We start from the raw sequence: 21,733 nt of genomic DNA on the forward strand, positions 1-21,733 counted from the left end.
CGTGGTGTTATAGTATATTTTGAATTTTACAAGAGTCAACATAATAGCGTCGAATAATTAGCGTCAATGAACCAAAAGAATCGTTCGCACAGAGATTGACAAGCTCTCGCTGGCGTGCTCTCGCATTTCCGATTTCATGCGTCGAGAGATAAACCCGTGGTTTCCTCGGGCAAAGTTAACGATAACGGAGGAAGCATTGACGTCAAAACATTTTATCATTATTCATGAAAGTTCGGTAAAAAGGACGTAGAAAGCTAAGAAGAAAGCGGGACACGACGAGAAGTCGAGTTCTTCTCGCGAGTGTAAATATAAAGCACTGGTACCTGGGCGGACATTATATCACAATTAGATCGTGTAGATCCGAAAATACGCTACCGACTGATCTCGTCTACGAGAGGTGAAGCTACTCGCGAGATATCTATTTCAATTTCGAAGTTTCTCTAATTTTACTTTAAATCGTGCTACACGCATGACGCAGTCAGACCGACTGGTCCATCCGTGATGGTCGTTTGTATTTGTTCCTTCTTCGCGAAGAAATCGAGATCGAGCTCTATCGTCTTCCGACGATCGCTGTCGGAAATCTACACCTCGACGTTGATCGAGGTAGCGTGTTCGCGGTCGATTTATAAATACCTGTCGCGGGAATATGGAACGCAGACCACACGTTTGACGTAACACGCCGACACGTGTGCGAGTGGGGTATATTTGCCGGTGGGGAAAAGGGGGGATAGAAGGAAGCAGGTACACGCGCACCGTAATCACGATGTCATAGTGTTAACGCTGCGCGTTGCAGCCGCACAATTGGAGCAGGTGTGCGCAGAAGTTGCAATTCGCGGACATTGAGCTCTTTTTTTCTTTTTTGATCCAAGCGTTTTTGTGCTTCACTTGATGAAGTTTGCTCTCGTTCTAGAGATTTTTCTCGAACAGCTCGATGTTACGATGACAACGGTCACGAGTTTGCGCTGTGAGAACTTGCTTTTAAAGATTCCTTGAATAAATCGGAAAGAAAATATTGAGAGCTTGCGATCTGGGGAAGAAGATCCGACAGTTTAAATCAGATTCGAATCAGCAAAGATGTTTGTTCGCGAGACTTTGTTGAATGATGATTACTTGGGCTATCGGAAACAGATTTTCGAAAGTAGCTGAAGCACATAGAGAGAACTGAGGGTCTCTTACTATAAGTTTTCTTCTTGAACCAGAATCATCCGCATCAAGTAAGGAAGATTCTTTCACTGTCCCGATAAAAAAAAAATGTTCACGAGACACCTGAAAAAATGATGAAGAGCATCTTGCAAATGTCTTTACGACTCGTTTCTCGAGAGTCTTATCGTTTGATCGGCGTTTGATCAGCTTGGATTCGTTACATCAGCGCGGCCATCGGCAAGAGAGTCTGGTATCCCCTGCAAATCAACTCGTGGCTTCGCGCCACTTGGTTGCTCCAGAGAAAAAGACGGAGACAGACGAAGGAAGTCCTTGAGAAGGAGGAGGAGCGCGGTAGGCAACGCGGTAGGCAGGCGTGAAAGTCGGCAGCTTCTCCAACACGCATGCCTGATGCCCGCTGACGCCGCCGCGGTCGTCGTCGTCGTCCTCGTCGTCGACGTTGCGCCTTCATATCGACGAGTCGCGCGAGTCGCCCCGCGGCGGTGCCAGCCAGTGGCCCTGACGATCGTCGAAACAAATCCCTCCGCGTCAAGCCAACGTCGACGAGGATGCGCAGGGGCGACCGTGGAGGAGGAGGTGGCGGATAACGACTACGAGAAGGGAAAACCTTTCGGCGGTGCCGAAACTGGAAGCGCGGTCGAGGCGCGCCGGATCACCTCGACGGTATTCGGGGGGGGCAATGGTCTGCATGACCTGGTCCCACCACGTGTCTCTTTCTCTCTCTCTTTTGCTTTGACGTCGCGCTTGGCGACGCGTCCGACGTGCGTCCGCAACGCGATTACCTATCCCGATCTGCTGTTCAGCGAGCCTCGCGACGTAATTAAAGCTATCGCCAAAAGGTGGAAAAGGAGGGAAGATCATCAACGGGGAAGAAAGGACATCGCTCGCGGCAGGCGAGATCAGGCGAGATCGGGCAAACTTCAAGTAGACTCGAGTGAAACGAGACGAAACGCATCGCACGTCGTTGGGGAAACCACGACGCTGATAGAAAAGCGATCGGATGCGTCTCACGTAAGGAGAGAAACACGACGCTGGCTTTTCTTCGCGGTTCCGTGTGCGAAAGAAGCAAAACGGAAAACGTTGCGGTCGGTCGTGGGATTTTCGTGTCGCGGTCGAAAGGATTTCGCGGGCGGAAGCGGACGGAGCGCGGTTCTCTTTCGCAGGAAGTGCGCGCGGCCAGCGTGCGGTTTCGACGCGGAAGAACGTCAACGCGGTTTCGTTCTCCCGTCGGCTCTCGTGATAACGTGAGAGGGAAGCGTGATGCCCGCGCGCGGACGGCGAGCGTGATTTATTTCGGCACGCGGTAATTTCGGGTCTGCGAGCGCGAACGCGAGGAGGTAGACTCCGCGGACTCCGGAGGAGGGGATGGACGGACGGCACTCGCGTCGCGAGTAAAAAAGAGAAACCTCCGGGATAGAGCGAGAGTAAAGCCCGCCACTTGCGTCAGTGGTGCACGCCGCGAGGAAACGATCGTGTTCGCGAGCTGCGGTGGCGTGGCGCTCTTGATAAACTGTGACCGCGAAAGTTGGAAGGACCGTCGCGTTAATGCGCAAAGACAAACAACGGAAATTTCGTGGGTAGAATTTCCGGTTCGGATAGACGCATATATTTGACGTTTGCGCACACGCGCGCGCGCGCGCGCGCGGTGTGTGTGTGTGTGTGTGTGTGTGTGTGTGTGTGTGTGTGTGTGTGTGTGCACGCGTAACGGGACAGAGGAGTAAAAGTACGCGCTCCGATTCCGAATCCGAGTGCGACTCTGAACGTGAAAGAGTCGTCTTCAAGTTGTATCTCTATAGATAAACGAATGAAATTGTTAAAATAGATAGTGACACGTTGATCGTTGCTGCCTTCACTTTTTGTTGACGCGGAGATTTTTTCGCTCAACAATCGCATCGTTCCTCGAGTTCGATTTGTTCTACAATGCGAAATAATATCTTTGAATGTTAAATGATATAATTCGAATTCAAGTTCCGGTTGTGATTCGGAAACGCACGCGGCAGAAGTTAGTTTAGTGAAATGAAGGAGAGATTCCAAAAAACGTGAAACTTTTATTTGCTTCACGATACGCGAAATACAAAGTGCATGATAATTAAATGCTATGTGATAACGAAAGCGAGGCCTTACCTTCTCGAATCTCTGCGTGAACGCATCCGTAAAATTATTGAAAAAAGCTCTCCCGGCGATGACAAGAGGTTTCGTAGAGGAATTCACCGAGAAAGAGAGGTTTTGCATGTGCCAGTCTGGAATTTACTCTGCAATACATACAGTGGAATAATCCACGCGGCGCAGCTGTAAAGACGAAGAAATGAGCGGCGATAAGCATCGTTGGTATACTATCTAATCGCGGAATCGTTCACCCGCGTCGTGTACACAACACAGACTCTGTTTTAATCGGCATGGCGGACGCGCGTCATGAGATTAGTTCCGTAAATCTGTTGATGTCGATCAACACGGTGTGTCTACACGCGCGGAAAAAGGACGGTTATTTGACGATTATTGATCAAAGTGATTCGGCTGGATCGAGTTTTCTGCCGATCCTCTTCTTCGCGCGAATTGAAGGACAATGATACAAGGTGTCGGAAGTATCAAACCTCCTGTATCTTGCCGAGTAGAATACAGCGTTCACTGTTGATTTGTGCCGGTCGAAAACGGACCGATGATTATGCCAATGTTATCGCACGGATTTTTGCGATTCGAATATAGTTCGGCGATGCGCAATCAGGAAGAAGATTAAAAGGAAAGAAGAGGAGAAACAAGAACGAGGTGTGTCAATATCGTCGTATTATCTTCATATATCGAAAAAGAGGAATTGGTGTATTTCGTGTATCGAAAAGGGAGGCAACTTCCTGTCGATTTGTAATCGGACACATCCCCCCCCCCCCCAAGTGTCTTGAAGAGTTCAAGAGATACGAAAGGAGTCGATATCCAGCGTATACCTAGATGCAGACACGATCGAGCGAGAAATACGAGACGAGCGGAGGGCAACCGTCCATGTTGGGCGTGCGATAATCCCGCGCGAACTCGCGACTAGTCATCGATCGACCACCAGACGCCGTGCGCCGCGACGCCCTCTCCTCACCTTGTTCTCGGTCGTCCCCACCTGCCCTGTTCCGTCCCCCGGTCGTCGTATCAGACATTTACGTATCACGTCGGAAACACACGCCTGGCACGCTCTCTCCTCTCATCCCTTTCTCGCTCTATCTCCCCTCTTCGTTCCTATCTTTCTTCCTTTTTCTTCCTATCTCTCCCTATCTCTTTCCTTCGCTCTTTCCCTTTTCCTTCCTTCGGCTGCTTCCGTCTCGCTTTTTAGATCATCCGCCTCCTCCGTCGATCCTATTTACTCGGCGTGTGAGTCGGAGTTCGCGAGTAGTCCTGTTGCCAAACAGGCGGGCGTGGGTCGCATTTCTCCTGCGCCAAACGGTGCCACCGCGGTGGCTTTGACATCGCTACCGGCACACGAGGTGTTGTCGGTGCCGTAGGTGGGAACCAGTACCTCGGCGTCTATCGCGGCGCGCAGACCTCGAGGATGTGTCGCGGCGCGTTTCAACGTGCGCGCAAAAAAAACCAGCGGCTGAGCTTGGCGTCGTAGGCGGAGCAGGTTTTTCCAAAGATCTCCTCGGGACATCCCCGAGGGTGTTCATTCATCGAGTGTGCTGTCCTCCGCCCAGTTGATCCACTCCACTTCTCGCGATGATCGGTGGTGGCCCCGTGGCACAGAAGTGATCCCTTGCGTGCGTATCCTCGAGCGATCGGACGATTTGATCTGACCGACGTAGTGAAGAAGAAAACCCGGGCGCGGGGTGAATTCGACGAGGAAATTTGAAAAGCTTCGCTTTAGGCAAGCGGAATTAGTTCGATTGATAGATATCGGGGGAAGATACGGCGCGTCGCGAAGGCACAAGGAGCTCCCGACGTTGCGGACGCGCGACGAGGATTATATCGGTCTACGAGGGCGTCGGAGAGAAGCGGGAAGGTTCAGGCAGAAAAACAGATAGCGCGTAAACCTCTCCTCTATCCGCTCGCGACACGTTCACCGTTCGTGCGCGTGTCTGATGTCGATCGCGACCAGAACAAGAAGACAAACTACAACACAGACGCACATAGCTCGCTGTTACATAGATCTCTCGTCCGAGCGCGTATCTTTGTCGTTCTCCAACCTGACCTAGAACATTGGAAAAAATCTTGAAGAGAGTACGCGAGTCTCTATCTACAAATCGCGCCATGTTTTGCTTCCAAAGTCCATTCACGCGATCGTCGCGCGGCGTCGTGCCGCTATCGACGAGCAAAAGCAAATCCTCGCTGACCAACGCGATCCTATCGCCCATCATCGGACGTGGTACAACGTCCAATATGACCGAGCACAACCGACGCGGCTCCGAGGCAACCAGCGAAGGCTCCAACTCCTCCATCAAGTTCATTGACCAAGAAGCCTCGATATCCGGTGGCAGCAGCACGGATACTCTACCGGGTATTCGTGCCGATTATCTCGATCCCGAACCCTTGTCGCCCGGACCGGACGCTCTGACCTCGCCGAGCGGTATAACGGTCATTCTGAACGGCATCAACGATACCAACGAGCGACAGATTCTGTCGCGAGATGAGAAAAATCAGACGCGTTCCTTGCCGTCGCCGACGTCAAAGAAGTCAAACAACAACGGCAGCAGTTGGCGTCGCAAACTCATGCTACGCCTTCGCTCCAATGATTCCTCAAATTTGAACAACGGCGAAACGCGCTCCTCTTCAACGTCTCCCTCGCCCGCCAGCGAATCCCCGTTAGCGGAGTCTTCGTCCTCGTCGAGGAATACTCATACGGACGAGGGGCAGCAAGGCGGCAACGTCACGGCTGCGACGACCGCCTCATCGCCGTCGGTGCAGATCGACGTGATCGGAAGTTCCCAGGTAGCCACCGTCTCCGTTGGCGATATACCGTCTCTGGAGAATGGTTTCAGTGAGGAAGAAAACGACGAGGAAGACGAGGAATTCTGTCCGGAAAACGAGACGGAAGAGGCTTGCCCGGAGACCGAGACGGAGGAGGGCTCGTCTTTGCCGTCTAGCCCCGCGGCCGCGTCTACCGTCGGTTTGACTTCTTCCACGGCAACCTATTACGATTTTCTCTCGGTGAACGGTGGCGCGATGCGACAGGAGACCACTAGCACTAGCTCGCCGCAGCTATCGTCCGGCGCGAGTCTACGTTCCAGCGTGGAATCACCACCCGCCGATACCTGCAGTTCCTACGGCGAGGACAGCAGCCCGGGGATAGATTCGCTGAAGCCCGAGGGTCTGGACGCGTCCGGATGTCTGCCAGCTGCGAGATCCTGTCCAAATCTCGAACGACAGAGCGCGGGTTGCTCGTCGGCCAGCGGCTCGTCGAGCCCGAGTCCGAGCCCAGGTCCGGCCGGTCCCCGTTTCAAACCCCTCGAGGAGGGCGATATACAGGTGTGCTACCTAAATCACACCCGGACCCTCGTGAAGAAAATTCTGTCTAGCAAATTTCTAAGGCGCTGGGAAACGCATCATCTTTACCTCAATGACGCTTGCCTGTCTTCAAAAACGGTGAGTGTGATGATCCGTTGATATTAATGCTTTTAATCGTTAATTTGCAATAAAGTTCCATACCATAGTTGTAAGATCTCTTAAAATTTCTTTCTCTACGAAATATCCTACATTTAAAATAAAGAAGAATGTTTACTTTCTAATGCTAGAAATATCGATTGTAAATTTAGAAAAAAATATTGCAGATTTCGTCTATATTCGATAATCAAAATTTGAGAATGAAAAATATTCGTGAGATATTTTTAATCGTAAGTGAAATATCCACTTGGTGACAAAATGATATAATGTTATAATGGTACAATTAAACCTTATTCTGCGATTAACACTAAAGAAAAGTCCCGTAACTCCGTCCTGAGGTCTCTCTATTCTCGGCTTAGGCCATTTCCGAGCTTGTTACGTTACCGCGCGTAGGCGTGTTGGTGAGTTTCCATCTGTGTATCGTATCATTATATCTGGATTACTGGTTACTATAGTAATCTGCAAACGGTAATACGATTGTAACTACTCGGGAGTAAATCCTGTCGTCTAACTTTATATCTCTCGATCGGATTATCGTGTTCGCGATCGACAAATGGATTTTTGCATTGATAAATGCACAGCGACATAATTAGAAACCTATCACTGTAGGAGCGAAAAAGAGCGATAAAGAATTCAGTTATTTCTCGGCCGCGAGACAGCTCTCGCACCAGCCACGAGTCTCTGATAGGTCCAAGGACGGCACGACCAATTTCAACTGTTTATTTTGGAAGTGACAGACAAGTTTGGAGATGACGAATTTAGCTGGTATACAATCTCATCACACTGTTGTATATCTACTTCAACGTTTCCGCCTCATAATCCGATCAGCTCGGCTGCTTTTCCGCTAAAGGACACGCTTATCGTAGTTTGTAAACTCGTGCTACGAAGTGTACTTCATCATCGCGATTCACAGTGGCTTCTTTTCAGAATTTCCGTAATTGAAATCGAGTCTGCGACAATAATTCAGCAGGCTTCTGCCTTTTATATTCCTGTTTCAACTTGAACGAATCACACGCTACTGCCAATCGTGTTATATCACGTTTCTCTCTTTATTAGATAAATTTATTATATATATTATAATTAATAAATTATATTATAATATACTAATATATTTATAAATTATATAATATTATTATATAATTTATAAATATTTGCTGGTAAAAGTGCTGATCTGCCCATTAATCAATAGTTAAATAATTTATCCTTTATTTATGAAAAAATTATATTTTTTTCTTCCACCTTCCTTTCTCTCTCTCTCTCTCTCTCTCTCTCTCTCTCTCTCTCTCTCTCTCTCTCTCTCTCTCTCTCTCTCTTGATTTTTTTCTAATTACTTGAAACGAACGACGGAACGTTTACGAATTCGCAATCAAGAAGGAGTATCGAAAATCGTTAAAAGGTATATACATTATATACTTGTGCCCCTCGGTCATCAACATTCTAGACTACGATTTCTCGTCGAGAGAAATGCTCGTACGTAACACACGAAATCACGGCGGAGATCGGTCATCTCGGACAACAATGATTACATGAGTATCCTCCCCCCCCATTTGCCCCCCTCCGTAACTCGTATTGTATCAAAATGCAATCTGCGTCAGGGCCGATATAGCCGCGATTTATGGCACGCTATCGCGATATAGAGCAAAAGGCATCGGCGATCGTGGTAGCTGCATCGAAGTGCGACGGGATCAGGCAATGGGATTTCTCCTTCTCCCTTGTGGTGGGCGATGTTACGTAATTGCGAATTTTCCGCGCGCATGGAGAGAGCAAGAGCGAGAGAGACAGAGAGAGAGAGAGGAGAGAGGGGGGAGGGGAAATATTGGAAGAAATAAAAAGCTAAATTCATTACCTTCACCTTTCTGCGCGTAGTTACGATGTCGATGCCGATTACCTGATTACGGAATCGCTGCACATCGCAGCTTCACGAAATGCAATTTATCGTTTCGCTTTGTAGACGAGCACGCTTGAGAACGCCAAGTGGCACTTGATGCACTTCATCGACGTGAGTGATCCTATTCTCGTAGCGATGCATTTACTCTTCGACAAGATTTCAATCCCGTAATAATAATCACCTTTCCGTCCCGTATAATAATCATCTTTTTTTTATTAGTAATTTTTTAAAAATTGTTTTTTCCTTATGGTCGCGCGGGATACCGCAATTATCTCGTTGACGCATTAGTATCTTAAAAATCTGCACATCGTGTCTGTTTCTCCTTTTGTTTTCGCAACGCGATAACAGGAATTATTTGCATGTGCGCAAAGAGAGACGCATACACGAACCCCCTTAAATCTGGCATTCCCCACCGATGAAATTACTCATTTGGATGTTCTCGCGATTGCGTGTTTCCCCCTCGTGGAAAGCAATTGGCATTTGAAATTAGCAGTCTCGTTTTCGGAATTTTTCATTATACCTCTCTTTTAAAAAGAGAAAGAGAGAGAAAGCGTGCGGTTAGAAATATATATTCATGTACGCAGAAACAACATTTTAGAAGCGAAATTATCGCAATGGTCTAATAATCATATACAAATAAATGATTATAGGGATAATAATATTAGCGTTATATAAGATATGACGTAACAAAACGCATAAAAATCATCATGGTAACAGATAAAATATAATATTGATAGACGATACCAACTGTATCGGATATCATTATCAGAAAAAAAAGAACACGTACCTCTCTTAATTATACGACAAGGACGGTCCGCCTCGTCATCGATAAAACTTTGCGATCGTTCGACCGAGTCGAATTCTTAAATTAATCATTCGTGAATACATTGATATATGCGTGATAGGAATTTGAGACGCGGCACACATCACGAAAGTTGCGCCATTTTCTTTTCTTTGCCGTCACAGAGAATTGTCGAATTATGTTAATTTGTCGATCACCCCAATATTTGACTGACTCGAGCCGTGCGTCAACTTCGGCTTACGTGAAATTCAAGTGAAACGACGATGACGGCAGACGGCAGAAAGAAAAAAGAGAGAGAGAGAGAGAGAGAGAAAGAAAAGGAAAACACGCGCGCGCTGATTGTCAATTTCACCCGCTATGGTTAATCGAGCGAATAACCGATAAAAGAATCGAGACTTTTTTGACGCATTCGAACGACGAAAAGATCGGCCCGTCGATATCGCGGAATCGTTTTGCTTGCTCGGTATTGGACGCCATTAATATCATCGATATCATTCGATGTACTCTCTCTTTCTTCTCGCGCACAGTATTCATATTTAGATAATATATATCAGATGTGAATTCGTCGATGCCGAGAATATTCAGCAGCGGTGCACGTAAGGTTTCGATTTTTTTATATTATTTCGTATCTTTATTTACGCGCCAGGCGCGTTAAAATTGACATGCAAGTTGAAGCGAAGGCAGCGATCTATATATAGAATGCATATAGCAATGGTGGGTATGTTTAAAATTAATTGCAAGTACTATTTGTGTAAATGAAGTATTTTTATTAGCATCAGACCCACGTCAGGAGCGCAATTAATATGCTATCGCGCGGAATTCCTAATATCAAAGTCTCGTCAAAAATACGCAGATGTCCTCGATACTTTGCAAGGCAATTCGCATAAATATACGAGCCAGTCCCGATTATGTTCAAGAAATTATTCGTTTACCTTTCATCTTTTTCTAACAGACTCATTAGTTGATGAATGATTAACCAAACAATTTTTATACTTTTCAATATTGTCATTCGTGGCAAACGTCGATAGCATGCGATTTAGCATTCATTAGCGAGATCTCGATCTGTTAGCATTGCCGACACGCGGTTCACGCGGCTCATTAATAAAGCATCAGTAAACCGAGTCATGTAATCCGACTAACTAGAATTTAATGCCTATTTGGCGGAGAGTAAAGAAAGAAGGTATATCGTGATAAAGGCGGTCGATCTATTTCAACGTTGCGCACAATAAAGTTAAAGATTCAGAGAATTTAATCGTGATTGAGCTGTACAGAATACCTATCCATTCAACGATAAAAGGGATTCCTCCTCTCAAACTATCCTTTCGTACTATTTTCCGCATACTTTTTTGAAGCGAATACATTGCGATAGAACCGCAAAGCGAAATATACATCGCGATTCTCCTTCAAATAACAAAAATTGCGATGAGAATGGAAATTTACTTTTAACGCGCAATAGCGCAATATATATATATATATATATATATATATATATATATATATTATATTATATACACATTTTCTAATTTTTCGAAATATACATTCGCGATTCTTTATTACTTATTTACATGTACTTGAAGCTGTCAAACCACGCGAACTTTTTCTGTTTTTTCCAATGAATGTAATTAAAACGTCCCTCTTTTTTGTGCTGAAAAGACAAAAATTTTATTTTCAACGAAACAGTAATCGAGCAACACCACAGAGAATTGCGGAAATGTACGCTATTGCGTTGAATATTATTCTTATTTAAATGCATATCTCGTTATTTTATATATGTAACATATACATATACAGATGCAATGTTTTGCGCGCCTGGCCGGATGCGACGTATTCGATAAATTTAATTCCGCGGAATTTCGTGCAACAACAACAATAACAATGCAATGAGGTTTATTATATGCCGCGTTTGCGACCCGGAATTTCGTGATGTAATCCGTGTACATATATGTACGACGCGTACATGTCGCGCGCGATATTTTCGTACTAATGCAGCTTTTGTTCGGCAACAAAACGTTCGTTAAACCGGACGTTCAGCGAATAAACCATATGACGCGAGACGTATTTTTAGGAGAGCGATCGCTATTTAGGTCGGCCACGCGTCCTATAATTTGGCATGAGGTATCTTGCTTTTGTCTCGCGATTTCCTATGCGGAAATATATCATGCGGGAAATGTACGCGACGCATATCCGTTCCTCTCCTTCCTCTTCGTTTTACGATTTGTTGCATATGTTGTTACCCGCGACGTTTCATATTAATATGTCGCGCAAGATACGCGCGATATATAAGGACATATTAATAGAAATGTTATCGGATAACATAAACCTTGTCTCGCGCGCCCTTGTGCACTTCATTTCACTCATTACCTCAATTCGCTAAACCTTGCTGACTCGGTCAATTCCAGTTATTGTCGCTTCAATTAACAAATTTTGCTACGCGATACCGACCGACGCCGATGTTCTCGTAAAGCCGTGTTCCTCATGTTGTATCTAAGTACGCTAAATATACTCGCTTCGTGCTTTTCTACGCTATCGTAATGATAAATGAAAAATTATTTAAACAAAATATAAGACAATTACATTATTGGTTATATAATATATATAATTATATATATATATATATATATATATATATATATATATATATGAAACACTATAATAAATAATTATAAAATACCTTTTAAAAGCTAACAAAAGATAACGTTGTCAAATTCTACCGTCGCGTAATAATTCGAGCTTAATCTCAGTTCAGTTTTCGAAAACGGAAATACGCGGTCTGCGATAGGACGGGAAAGCCACTTTATCAAATCGCTTTCGTGAATTACGGGATATTAGTCACATCGATATCACGCGCGTCGATAGTCCACAATTTTATTCATGACAGATGACTGCATTTGCGGATAGGAGTGCGCCACGCGTAGAAATTACCTCCCGACACTCGCCGCGCGTGGTACTTCCGCGAGCGCGAGACGGCGAAGGACGCTCGTAACGACGTAACGGCTCCACTGTTCGCTGACGCAATTATTTTTCTTCGTGTTATTGCACGGGGAGGAAATTATCGTCGTACTTTTAACGACCGTGCCGTTGCTCCACGTTGCGACACGGAGGATCGCCGTAATAACGCTTTTTATCGCCCGGCACTGCGACGAATCGCAGTAAATCTCGCGTAGTACCCCATTTATCGGATGAAAATCGCGAAATTGGCCGAAATGCCACGACGAATATTTTACATGTCATCTTTTCTGCTTTTTTTTTTTCTCTCGCACTCTCCACTCTTGCAACTCCTCGTGCAATTTGCGAGTGAATTGTGTCTAGCGCGGGGAAATGTTGTTTGGACATTGAAATGACGCTCGTTTTTGTAAATAAAGACGTCTCTGTTGATCGTCGTTCAACGGACAGAATTAAATAAAAATCGTGTTCGTGTTCGTCTATATGAAATATATTTACACACGCAAAATTGTCCCGTGTTTTCATGTGTAAAACAGCGTCTGTATCAATAATGCGAAATATGATGATATGCGAAATTCTGTTATTTCTACGCACGTGCGCATTACGCAAAATTGGAAATGCTATATGTTATAATAGAATTCATCGACGGAATGAACAGCGCGGCTGTATCGGTTGAATTCGCAAACATACATTACGCGTTTGATTAAAACGACGAGAAATGACCGCGTTGCACTTCGTTGTATTTTATTCCTGTCTTTTCCTCTCTTACGAAAAAATGCGCATGTATAATAGCGAGTTTACGTCGGAATGAATAAGCAGTAAACAAAATTGTATTGTGTGACGCACTAGTGTATGCCCGTGCGTGACTCTGACGCACCAGAGTTCGGTGAAAAATCGAATGGTGCAATTGGAACGAATTGTAATGTCCGACAATGTAGGAATGAAGAAATTCGAGAAAGAACCTGGCACAGTACCATCTGAAACTTTTGTATTTGATTGCTCGAATCTTGGGAAATGCACCTCGAAGATTACGATCTTGAGATTAAATCATCTCTGTACATAGAGAAATAATGAAGAAAAATAGCGAGGAAGCATTAGGAAGCGAGACCTTTTGAGACCGGTCAAAAGCCATCAAAATACGATGAAGCTTGATGCGTATGTTTATGTAATATATGTATTTCTTTATTTAATCGGGAAATTTATTCGGGAAAAAACTTTTAAAGAGATTTTTTTTTCCTATTATGGACTTTGATCATAGTTGTATGTTTTTCAGTTTTATATAAAAATAATAGAAGAATTCTAGTGATGACTACATGCCATGTGATTCAATGCGTTATCGCCGCGTTAAATCTAAACTACAAGTGAGGCGACTCCTTTAACCGCACGGCTTTTGGCATTTACGCGCTCCATTTATTGCCGTAGCATAAACTGAGGATGGGGCAGGAAACGCGTCTTGGATAATACGCGATGCCATTAGACATATTATTACGTGACGCAAAAGTGAAGTGTTTCGCGCGACGCAAATACCGCTAATGGCCGGCCGATGTTCGTATATGTCGATGGACGCCGGGTGCAATTAACACAATTTCAATTGCGACCAAAGTGAACGATGGTAATGTAACGACCGACATCTCGTGACGTCATTATATCCATCATGTTGAATCATCTTCGATTTGCGGGACGAGCTATAAAGAGCGAGAGAGATTTCCTTCAACTGTATCGTAGGCGATCGAGAGGAAAGGAATGGTGTCGCACATGGAAAACGTTTGACGTTTGTGACGTATAATGCCATCCTTACGTCAAAGGAATTCGATGAACGAATGAACTTGTTGATGACAAACGGTTCTTTTCATCGCGTGTTCGACTCGCTTCTGGAATTTCTTTCTTTCTTACGCAATAATATCAGGCACTCGAGACTATGCATGCGAGATCGATACACTTTCGTACCGATACAAATGTAGTTGAGATAGATATAATTGTTTCCCTTTAAAATGTTTGAATGAAAGGGAAATTATCTGAAATTTCAGGTTTGATTCTAAAATAGAATCACTTGCTCCCTTTCAGAAGGTTCAAAAAATTTAATGTAAAGCAACGTAGTCATTTTATGTGAACTTTGATTGATCAGACGCGATTGCACTTAGTTGGCTAAACTTAACTTCAAGCCTCGACGATATAACTCAATGAACGAACCGATTCGGAACAGACGGTCAGATTTAGTCAGCGGATTATTTTGAATTTGGTCGTGATACGTTATGAACGACCAAGATCGATATAGTTTGCCACATTAAGTAAATTAAAATTGACAAGGCAGGAACTGAAAATGTAAAAATAAATTATTCATGAAGTTGTGAGTCTTCATATTCCCATAGTTTTGCGCTAAATACGACCGTCTGATTTTGAAGTTTCGGCTATTTACGATTGACGTTTCATAAAACGTCACATACACACATGTATATATATTTATATATGTAAGTTCTATAAATCGTAAATAGCAAAAGCTTCAAAATCAGATGGTCGCATTTAATGCAAAATGCAAATTATGAGAATAATGAAAACTCATAACTTCGTAAATACCGAAACAGCACAAATATTCGTTATGAACTCAAAAAAATTCCTTTCTGATAATCCAAAAAGGATTCTATAAAAGTATATATTTTGACTTCTGTGGAATTAATCGAAGTTGCTTTGAAAGAAGTCCTTTTCCTATTCATAATGAGTTTAAAAAGAATCGCTCATTTACAAATAATATGGCGTACTGTCGACACATGGACGCAACTAAATTCTATTTCTTGTAATTAAAAACGATATAGGATATAATATTATGAAACTTTTGAATCATGTGTTGTAATGAAATAATGATGAAGTGATGCTCTGAAACTTTATTGTGGCATCTCTAGTGATGCCTTGAAGGCAAACCTATAAAATTAGTTTCCGAGATAAAATTAAGTATTTTGACAATACATTTCGTTCAGTTTTGTGTAATTAATTTAAGAACTTAATATTTCTGAAAGATATATTTGTTGGGTCTTTGTTCTAAGAATTCCATCTAAGAATTTCGATTTTATTGCACCTTCTATAAAAGATTTTCTTTTATATTTGAAAAGTTCAGAATTGGAGACAAAAAATACTAAAAAGCAAAAGTGGAATTCTTATAAGCGTTTTTAGATTAAAAACGAAATAAAAGAAGAATATATTTCATAATTTGGCGATTCAAGATGAATTATTTTTTTGATTCTCTGTGCTATTTGGATAATTTATTTTTACATTTTCAATTCCTGCCAAAAATTATTTATGTGTATATTATTTTGATTTAGTTTACACACACATACTAAATCAAAATAATATAGCTTTACATTAATGCAGAATTAAAGTTATATTAGCATGTTTCTGATATATACTAATCTTTCGTCTTTCTGACATGGATGATGGATTAAAATTATAATGCAAATTTGAAAGGAGAATGCAAAATATTTGCGGAACACGGAGAATCGGCGTGAATAACTCCAAACGTGTCCAAGAAAAAATCGTATTCACAAAAATGGTGCTCTCTTCGCCATTACATAAATATGGTATCTTAACCATTGTTCCATAAATAAGCTTTTATGACCAGTATAATCGGTCGGAACTGTAATCAACTCCTAAAAATGGCCAAGGCGATGTGACGTTCGTTGTTATCTGTATTTTGTGCAGTGATCTGAATAAGAAAACCGAGAGACATCGGCGGCGCGTTCTCTCGCGATTTTGCGCGATGCCGAAACATTTTGCAAATGCGCTCGCAGCCACCGCGACAACGCGACATCGATAATCATTCGTTCGATGACGTTGATTAGCACGTATTTACGTGGAGACGCGATAAATAACATACGTGTATGTACGTCAATCTGCCGGCTCGCAGATCGTGAAAACTCTTTTTCAACATCGTTCGAGAAAAATCAATCTTTTTATGTTTTTGCTCGCAAATAAATATCGCGGTGATTTATTAACGCATAGTTATACTTTCATACATAAGTATTAAATAAGTATTAAATAGCAAAGTACAATAGATTTGTAGCAATAAAGATTCGCCGTGTCATTTGACGTAAATGAATTCATTATACATCGCAGTAATTGCCTGCGGATAACCAAAACGTAATTAATCTAATTCTCTTATATTTGTTCAATCTGCGGATATTCAAATAATGTGGTCTTGATTTATCACATTGGTACGCAAATTTCTGCGCTTCAACATGCACGATTTGCATGAATGCATTATGTGCGTATATAGTTTCAAATTATAGATTTTTCGTTTATATGTAATATATAATATAAATATATGTAATATATATATATATATATATATATATATATATATATATATATATTATAAGGTTCTATATATATATATATATATATATATATATATATATATATTTAATATATATCTAATATTTACGTCAATAGTTCTTTGCAACTATGTATGTGTGCGCGCGTGTGTTGCACACATAGTTGCAAAGAACTATCGACGTAAAGGTAAATATGAGATCTAATATTTATTTTGTTCTGTTAAATTGAACGACCTGGATCAGCAGCATTATAATCTCGAATCCACTCGTTAGAACTGTAAAAAAGCGGATATTACGCACGAGAGAGCGGTCCTACTATAAAGATTACACTGTCCGATGAAGATTGTAGGAAAATCCAGTACCTCTGTCACAAATGTAGCACCGACAATCGGTTACATTGTCAAGTGTTTTGTTGCTATGCTAGAAAAAGTATGATCACAATGTGTCCGTAAGATATCATTATTTCGTCTTTTTTCCTGTTCTTGAGTTTCGATCGTTAATATTATCATGAATATTAATCGCGCGCATGAACGCCAGATCGGATTGCGAAACGGCAGAATTACGCCGCGTTGTATACAATATGATTAAATCCCGAGTATAATCAAATGCAAATTGCAACGCGTTAAATACATTTTCCTTTTGAATACGTCGCTCGCTTTCGCTATTGCAGACAAAGCTCGTGTCGTTCACATCCGCGTCTCTTCGATCCGATCGAGAAGAGAAGGAAAAAAGATAAAGAAGCGAGATTGGGATGGAAATTTCGTGGATTAGATCATGGTGATAGAAGTATGAGACTCATGCTATCAAACCCAAGCTCATTGGTTCGAATTGTATGGAAACTTGAGAATTATGAGATAAAAAGAAATACTAACTGTATCGGATATCGCACTTTTTGTTCACGCACGAACCACGCGATGACGCGTGAATACCCAAATCTTCGTCAAAATGGGGTTCACGCGAGTTCGCCTCTGACCTCTTCATATAATCGATGAGAGCAACTGAAACGTACACAAAATACATCGTCGAGGTGACGTGTCTTTTTCTCGCGAAGGGAGAAACGGAAGGAGATCGACAAGACAAATCGCGGTTGGTGATATACGACAGCGACGCTGTTTTGGCATACGCACACGCATATAATCCCATCCCAGAATCACCAGATGTCCCTTTAAATCACAGCTCTTTTCGTCAATTCGGAAATAATTTTTCCCAGAAGATGAGAGAGGTCAGGTTGCTCGCTCCCGTTTAATTTTTATATTCATTTCATATCATTATCTAGCGTCTAATTAAAACGTCTTTGTATCGTGTGTCATATAGAAGAATACAATTTTGACTTTCCCCTCTTGAAAAACTTAGTTCGTCGAGAGCTACTGTAAACTTGTTATTATCTTCGACCGCTCGATAAATTGCAGATGCCTCGAGGTCACGATCTTTCCTTGAGAAAAGATCGCTTCCAAGATCGGTTGAAAAATTTGCGGCGAGGAGATGAGAGGAGGAGAGATACGGGATAGTTTTCGGACAATGAAATAAATCGGCACGAGTGAGTCGAATGTTGCAGGCGCGGTTTCTCCATATGAACCGTGCGTGCGTGCGAGCGAGCGAGCGAGCGAGCGAGCGAACGAGCGTGCGTGCGTGCATGCGTGCCTGTGTGGAAGAGCGTGTGTTCCACTGACGTCAAAGCTGACCCTGGGCTACGCGTTCAAGCAGCGACCGCTTCGTTCCTCGCGCTAACACCGTGTAAAATACCGCTCGCCGGCTCGTTTTTCGTCGCCTTTGTCGAATAAAATCGGCGAGAATCCCTCGGCGAGGCACAGGAGAACAGTTCCCGTGCGAAGGAACCGCCGGGAAGAGGCGCAGGAATGATGGAATGTGTTAAAGTCAGTCGAGAGAATGCTGTGGAGAACTCTGATTAATTGTTGGTTTTTTGATTCACAAGCGGAATTGAGTAGTAGCTTGGAGAATGATATAATGAAACACAGAAGAATCTAATTAAATATGATTCATTAAATTACAATAATTCCTGTGAGTTCCTATTTAGACAAATCTCTCTCATGCGAACGTTCTAGATGAACTCATAATCATCAAGTAATTTGAAAAAGAATTTGTTAAGCATAACCGTCCGACTAATCTTATATAATCGATAATCGAACATAATAAAGAGAAAATAAAGTTAATAAAGAAGAGTAAATAAAGAAAAATAAGAAAGTTTGTTCTCTTTAGAAAGAAATCTGTATTCGAAAAAGAGAAGAAATAGAAGCTGTCATTGTGCAAACATTGCGAGACGACCGACGACCACGGCAGATGTTCGTCGCTGAAATCTCTCTTCGCGATCGTGAATGATGTAGTTGTTGGAATTTGAATCGCTGAGATATAAACGGGGTATGTCAGAAATCGTTGATGGAGAAGCGTGGGGATTTCCGAGTCGAGAGCAAAGTGGCTTCTTCTTGGAACGTCTTGATTCTACGTCTTTCAGCGACGAGATAGCTTCTTTCTTTGATAAAAAAAAAAAAAAAAAAGAAAAAAGAAAAATATACAACGCAACATCAGAAATCGCGATTGCATCTCGAGACGAACGATTACGATGAAATGTTTTTCTGTAATTAGACGCCGTACACACGCAGATCATTATTTTAAAATTCCGGTAATAAGGCGGAGAGTAGCTTAAAGTATCAGAGATAATGAGAGGCAGTAGCTGCGGTAGGCTAAATCGTTTTCACAGCTGTTGAACGTGGTCGACGAGAGGACTGTTGCTCGCGGTAGGTAAAGCATAACTGTGAAATCTCAACGGTTCCCAATTAGCGGGCGCAGAGTGCCGCTGGAATAGTGACGAGTCGGCGTGGATCTTAGGCAAATAACAGCAAAATGAGAGCAAACGCGCGAAATGCGTATGTACGTAAATGCGTTCGAGCCTTTTTGCCTTAGCGGCCTTCCGAAAGAAACGCGAGCTCAACTTTCATCGTCCACTCGGTTCGAGGAAACGTATGAATTTCAGGGGGAATGTAGTTTTGAAACTCGTTAAACTTGAAAGTGAAAAAAAGGGTTCACTTTAAAAGTTAACATCCCGTGGGAAGAACCGTTGCTCAAAGCCTCCGGTAGTTACAAGACTCTCTCTCTCTCTCTCTCTCTCTCTCTCTCTCTGTAGCGTGTATAAATTCTGTTCCTTTTTACAGCAGAGCCATGTACCGCGGCATCATTAATTGCTACGAATTTTCAGATGTGCAACATGACGTAAATTACATTGAAACATTTCCGCATCTTTTTGAATTTTCTTTTCTTTTTTAAGAATGGCATCTGTCTATAAAAACTTTGGGTTTCGCGCATTTTTCATTTCTATGCATTTTCTATGTATTCTATGCAAATCTCCCGTGGTAATTAATTTTTGCGACGATAAACGTAACGCACGCTCGCGTGTGCGGAAATTCGCATCTCCTTCTTCCTGGTAACCTGGAACAAAGCGTGACGCAACAAAACAATTGCAAAGGCAGCGCAGCGCTAGCTTTTACGGCGCCGTTACTAGTCATAAAAATACAAGCTCGTTCGTTCGTTTCGTGTGCCTCTTGGAACGTAAAAGAGAAACCTATAAAGCACTCGCGTCTAACGCGATGTGTTTGGCAGGCAAACGCAAACATTTGCCGCGACTCGGAGGCAGAGGCGGAGCGCGTTGAAAAATTTCGGTCGACGTTCAGATTCTGATCTCACGTAAGCAATACCGTATATTTCTCCGTGAAGTCGTTTAGACGTAAATGTGCGATTACAATGTCTCAGTCACACGTACATATCTTTGTGAATAAAAAATTTATCAAGCGATAGAGAGAGGATCGCGAGAGGGAAGAGGGGGGGAAGAGGTAAAGAGAAGGAGGAGAGGACGGAGGGAGAGAGAGAGAGAGAGAGAGAATAATCTGTTATATATCCAAATGTATCCAAAAATATCTGAAGCAATACGTCAGAGATAATTTATTGCATTTCAAATACTATTCACGTAGATTGCACGTAGATGCATATGTGAATGTATCAAGTGACGCATATATAATAAAGGTTAATGAGAAAACTTGGTTCTATATACTATTATTCAACTATGCAAATTATACGCAGTTAGAACGGAAAGATATATCATGAAAATTTACACAAGAAGCGTGTTTGACACTTGATAGATATTGACACGTGACGTAAGCTCGCAGTTTTACGAGTTACTTAATAAAGATAAGCGATTAATTCACGAGAGAAAGAGACAGAGACAGAGGTCGAGCCGGATTGCTTTAAATTAAAATACATTAAAATACGAGTGTCGACTCTGCCTGACCGTCGATCGTGAGTCGCTGAAACGATTTTATCTGGATTTACAGCCCGTGCATTATCAATGAGTAGCGGGAAACAAGTTTGATTCAGCGATCGTCAATGTGGCCGCGAGATCTTCCGGCAACGGTTTATGACGGGATCTACGAGTAATGTAATTATGTCGTAATGAATAATTTTCAAGCGTTAGCGCTAGCGCTGACATCAGCATGGAGACGTCAATCAAATTTCGTTATGGCGGGGATTTCGCTGCCGTCGCGGTGCAACATATAATTTCAGTCCGTTCGCGACAACCGGGCAGAATGATTGCGTACACGAAAAAATGTATTGGAGATATTTTCTCGCACACGTACATACGCGTACTTACGTAACGCGTGTGCGAGAGCAGTCAAAGGATTCATTTCGAATAAATATTCCCGCCGATGGGTCAGCCCATCGGACAAAAGAAAGAGTGTCATCGCGTATGCGTCATATCCAATCCATGTTCTCTGCCGACTTTTGCGAAAGAGAGAAGATGAGACGGAGACTTTTATTCACGGCGCGATTATTGGACCATACCAGATACAGAAGTTTTATATATATTTCGGCGAGATGAAGAGAAAAAATGTCACCGGCAATCAAATCTCTCCGGCTGCCAATACATATCTTCACATTGCCGGTTTCCCATCGATTAGGATCAATCTTGTGTACTTTAACATTAATTTAACGAAATCGCTCGGTCGAGAGCGCCGAGTTTCCCTGGATTTTTGGAAACGT

At 42.8% G+C, this 21,733-nt stretch overlaps 1 protein-coding gene across 1 annotated transcript in view; it reads left to right on the top strand.

Annotated features, from left to right (window-relative positions):
• Nucleotides 1–914: 914 nt before the first annotated feature.
• LOC105427382 (C-Maf-inducing protein) overlaps nucleotides 915–21,733 on the top strand; it is a 34,450-nt gene continuing 13,631 nt past the window's right edge. The window contains exon 1 of the mRNA XM_011639084.3: nucleotides 915–6,714. Within this exon, the coding sequence (XP_011637386.2) occupies nucleotides 5,383–6,714 (1,332 nt within the window). The 5' untranslated portion in view covers nucleotides 915–5,382. The remainder of the gene's footprint in view (nucleotides 6,715–21,733) is intronic.

This window comes from Pogonomyrmex barbatus, unplaced genomic scaffold, assembly GCF_055798465.1.
Source record: "Pogonomyrmex barbatus isolate J1 unplaced genomic scaffold, ASM5579846v1 scaffold4, whole genome shotgun sequence".
Lineage (NCBI taxonomy): Eukaryota > Metazoa > Arthropoda > Insecta > Hymenoptera > Formicidae > Pogonomyrmex > Pogonomyrmex barbatus.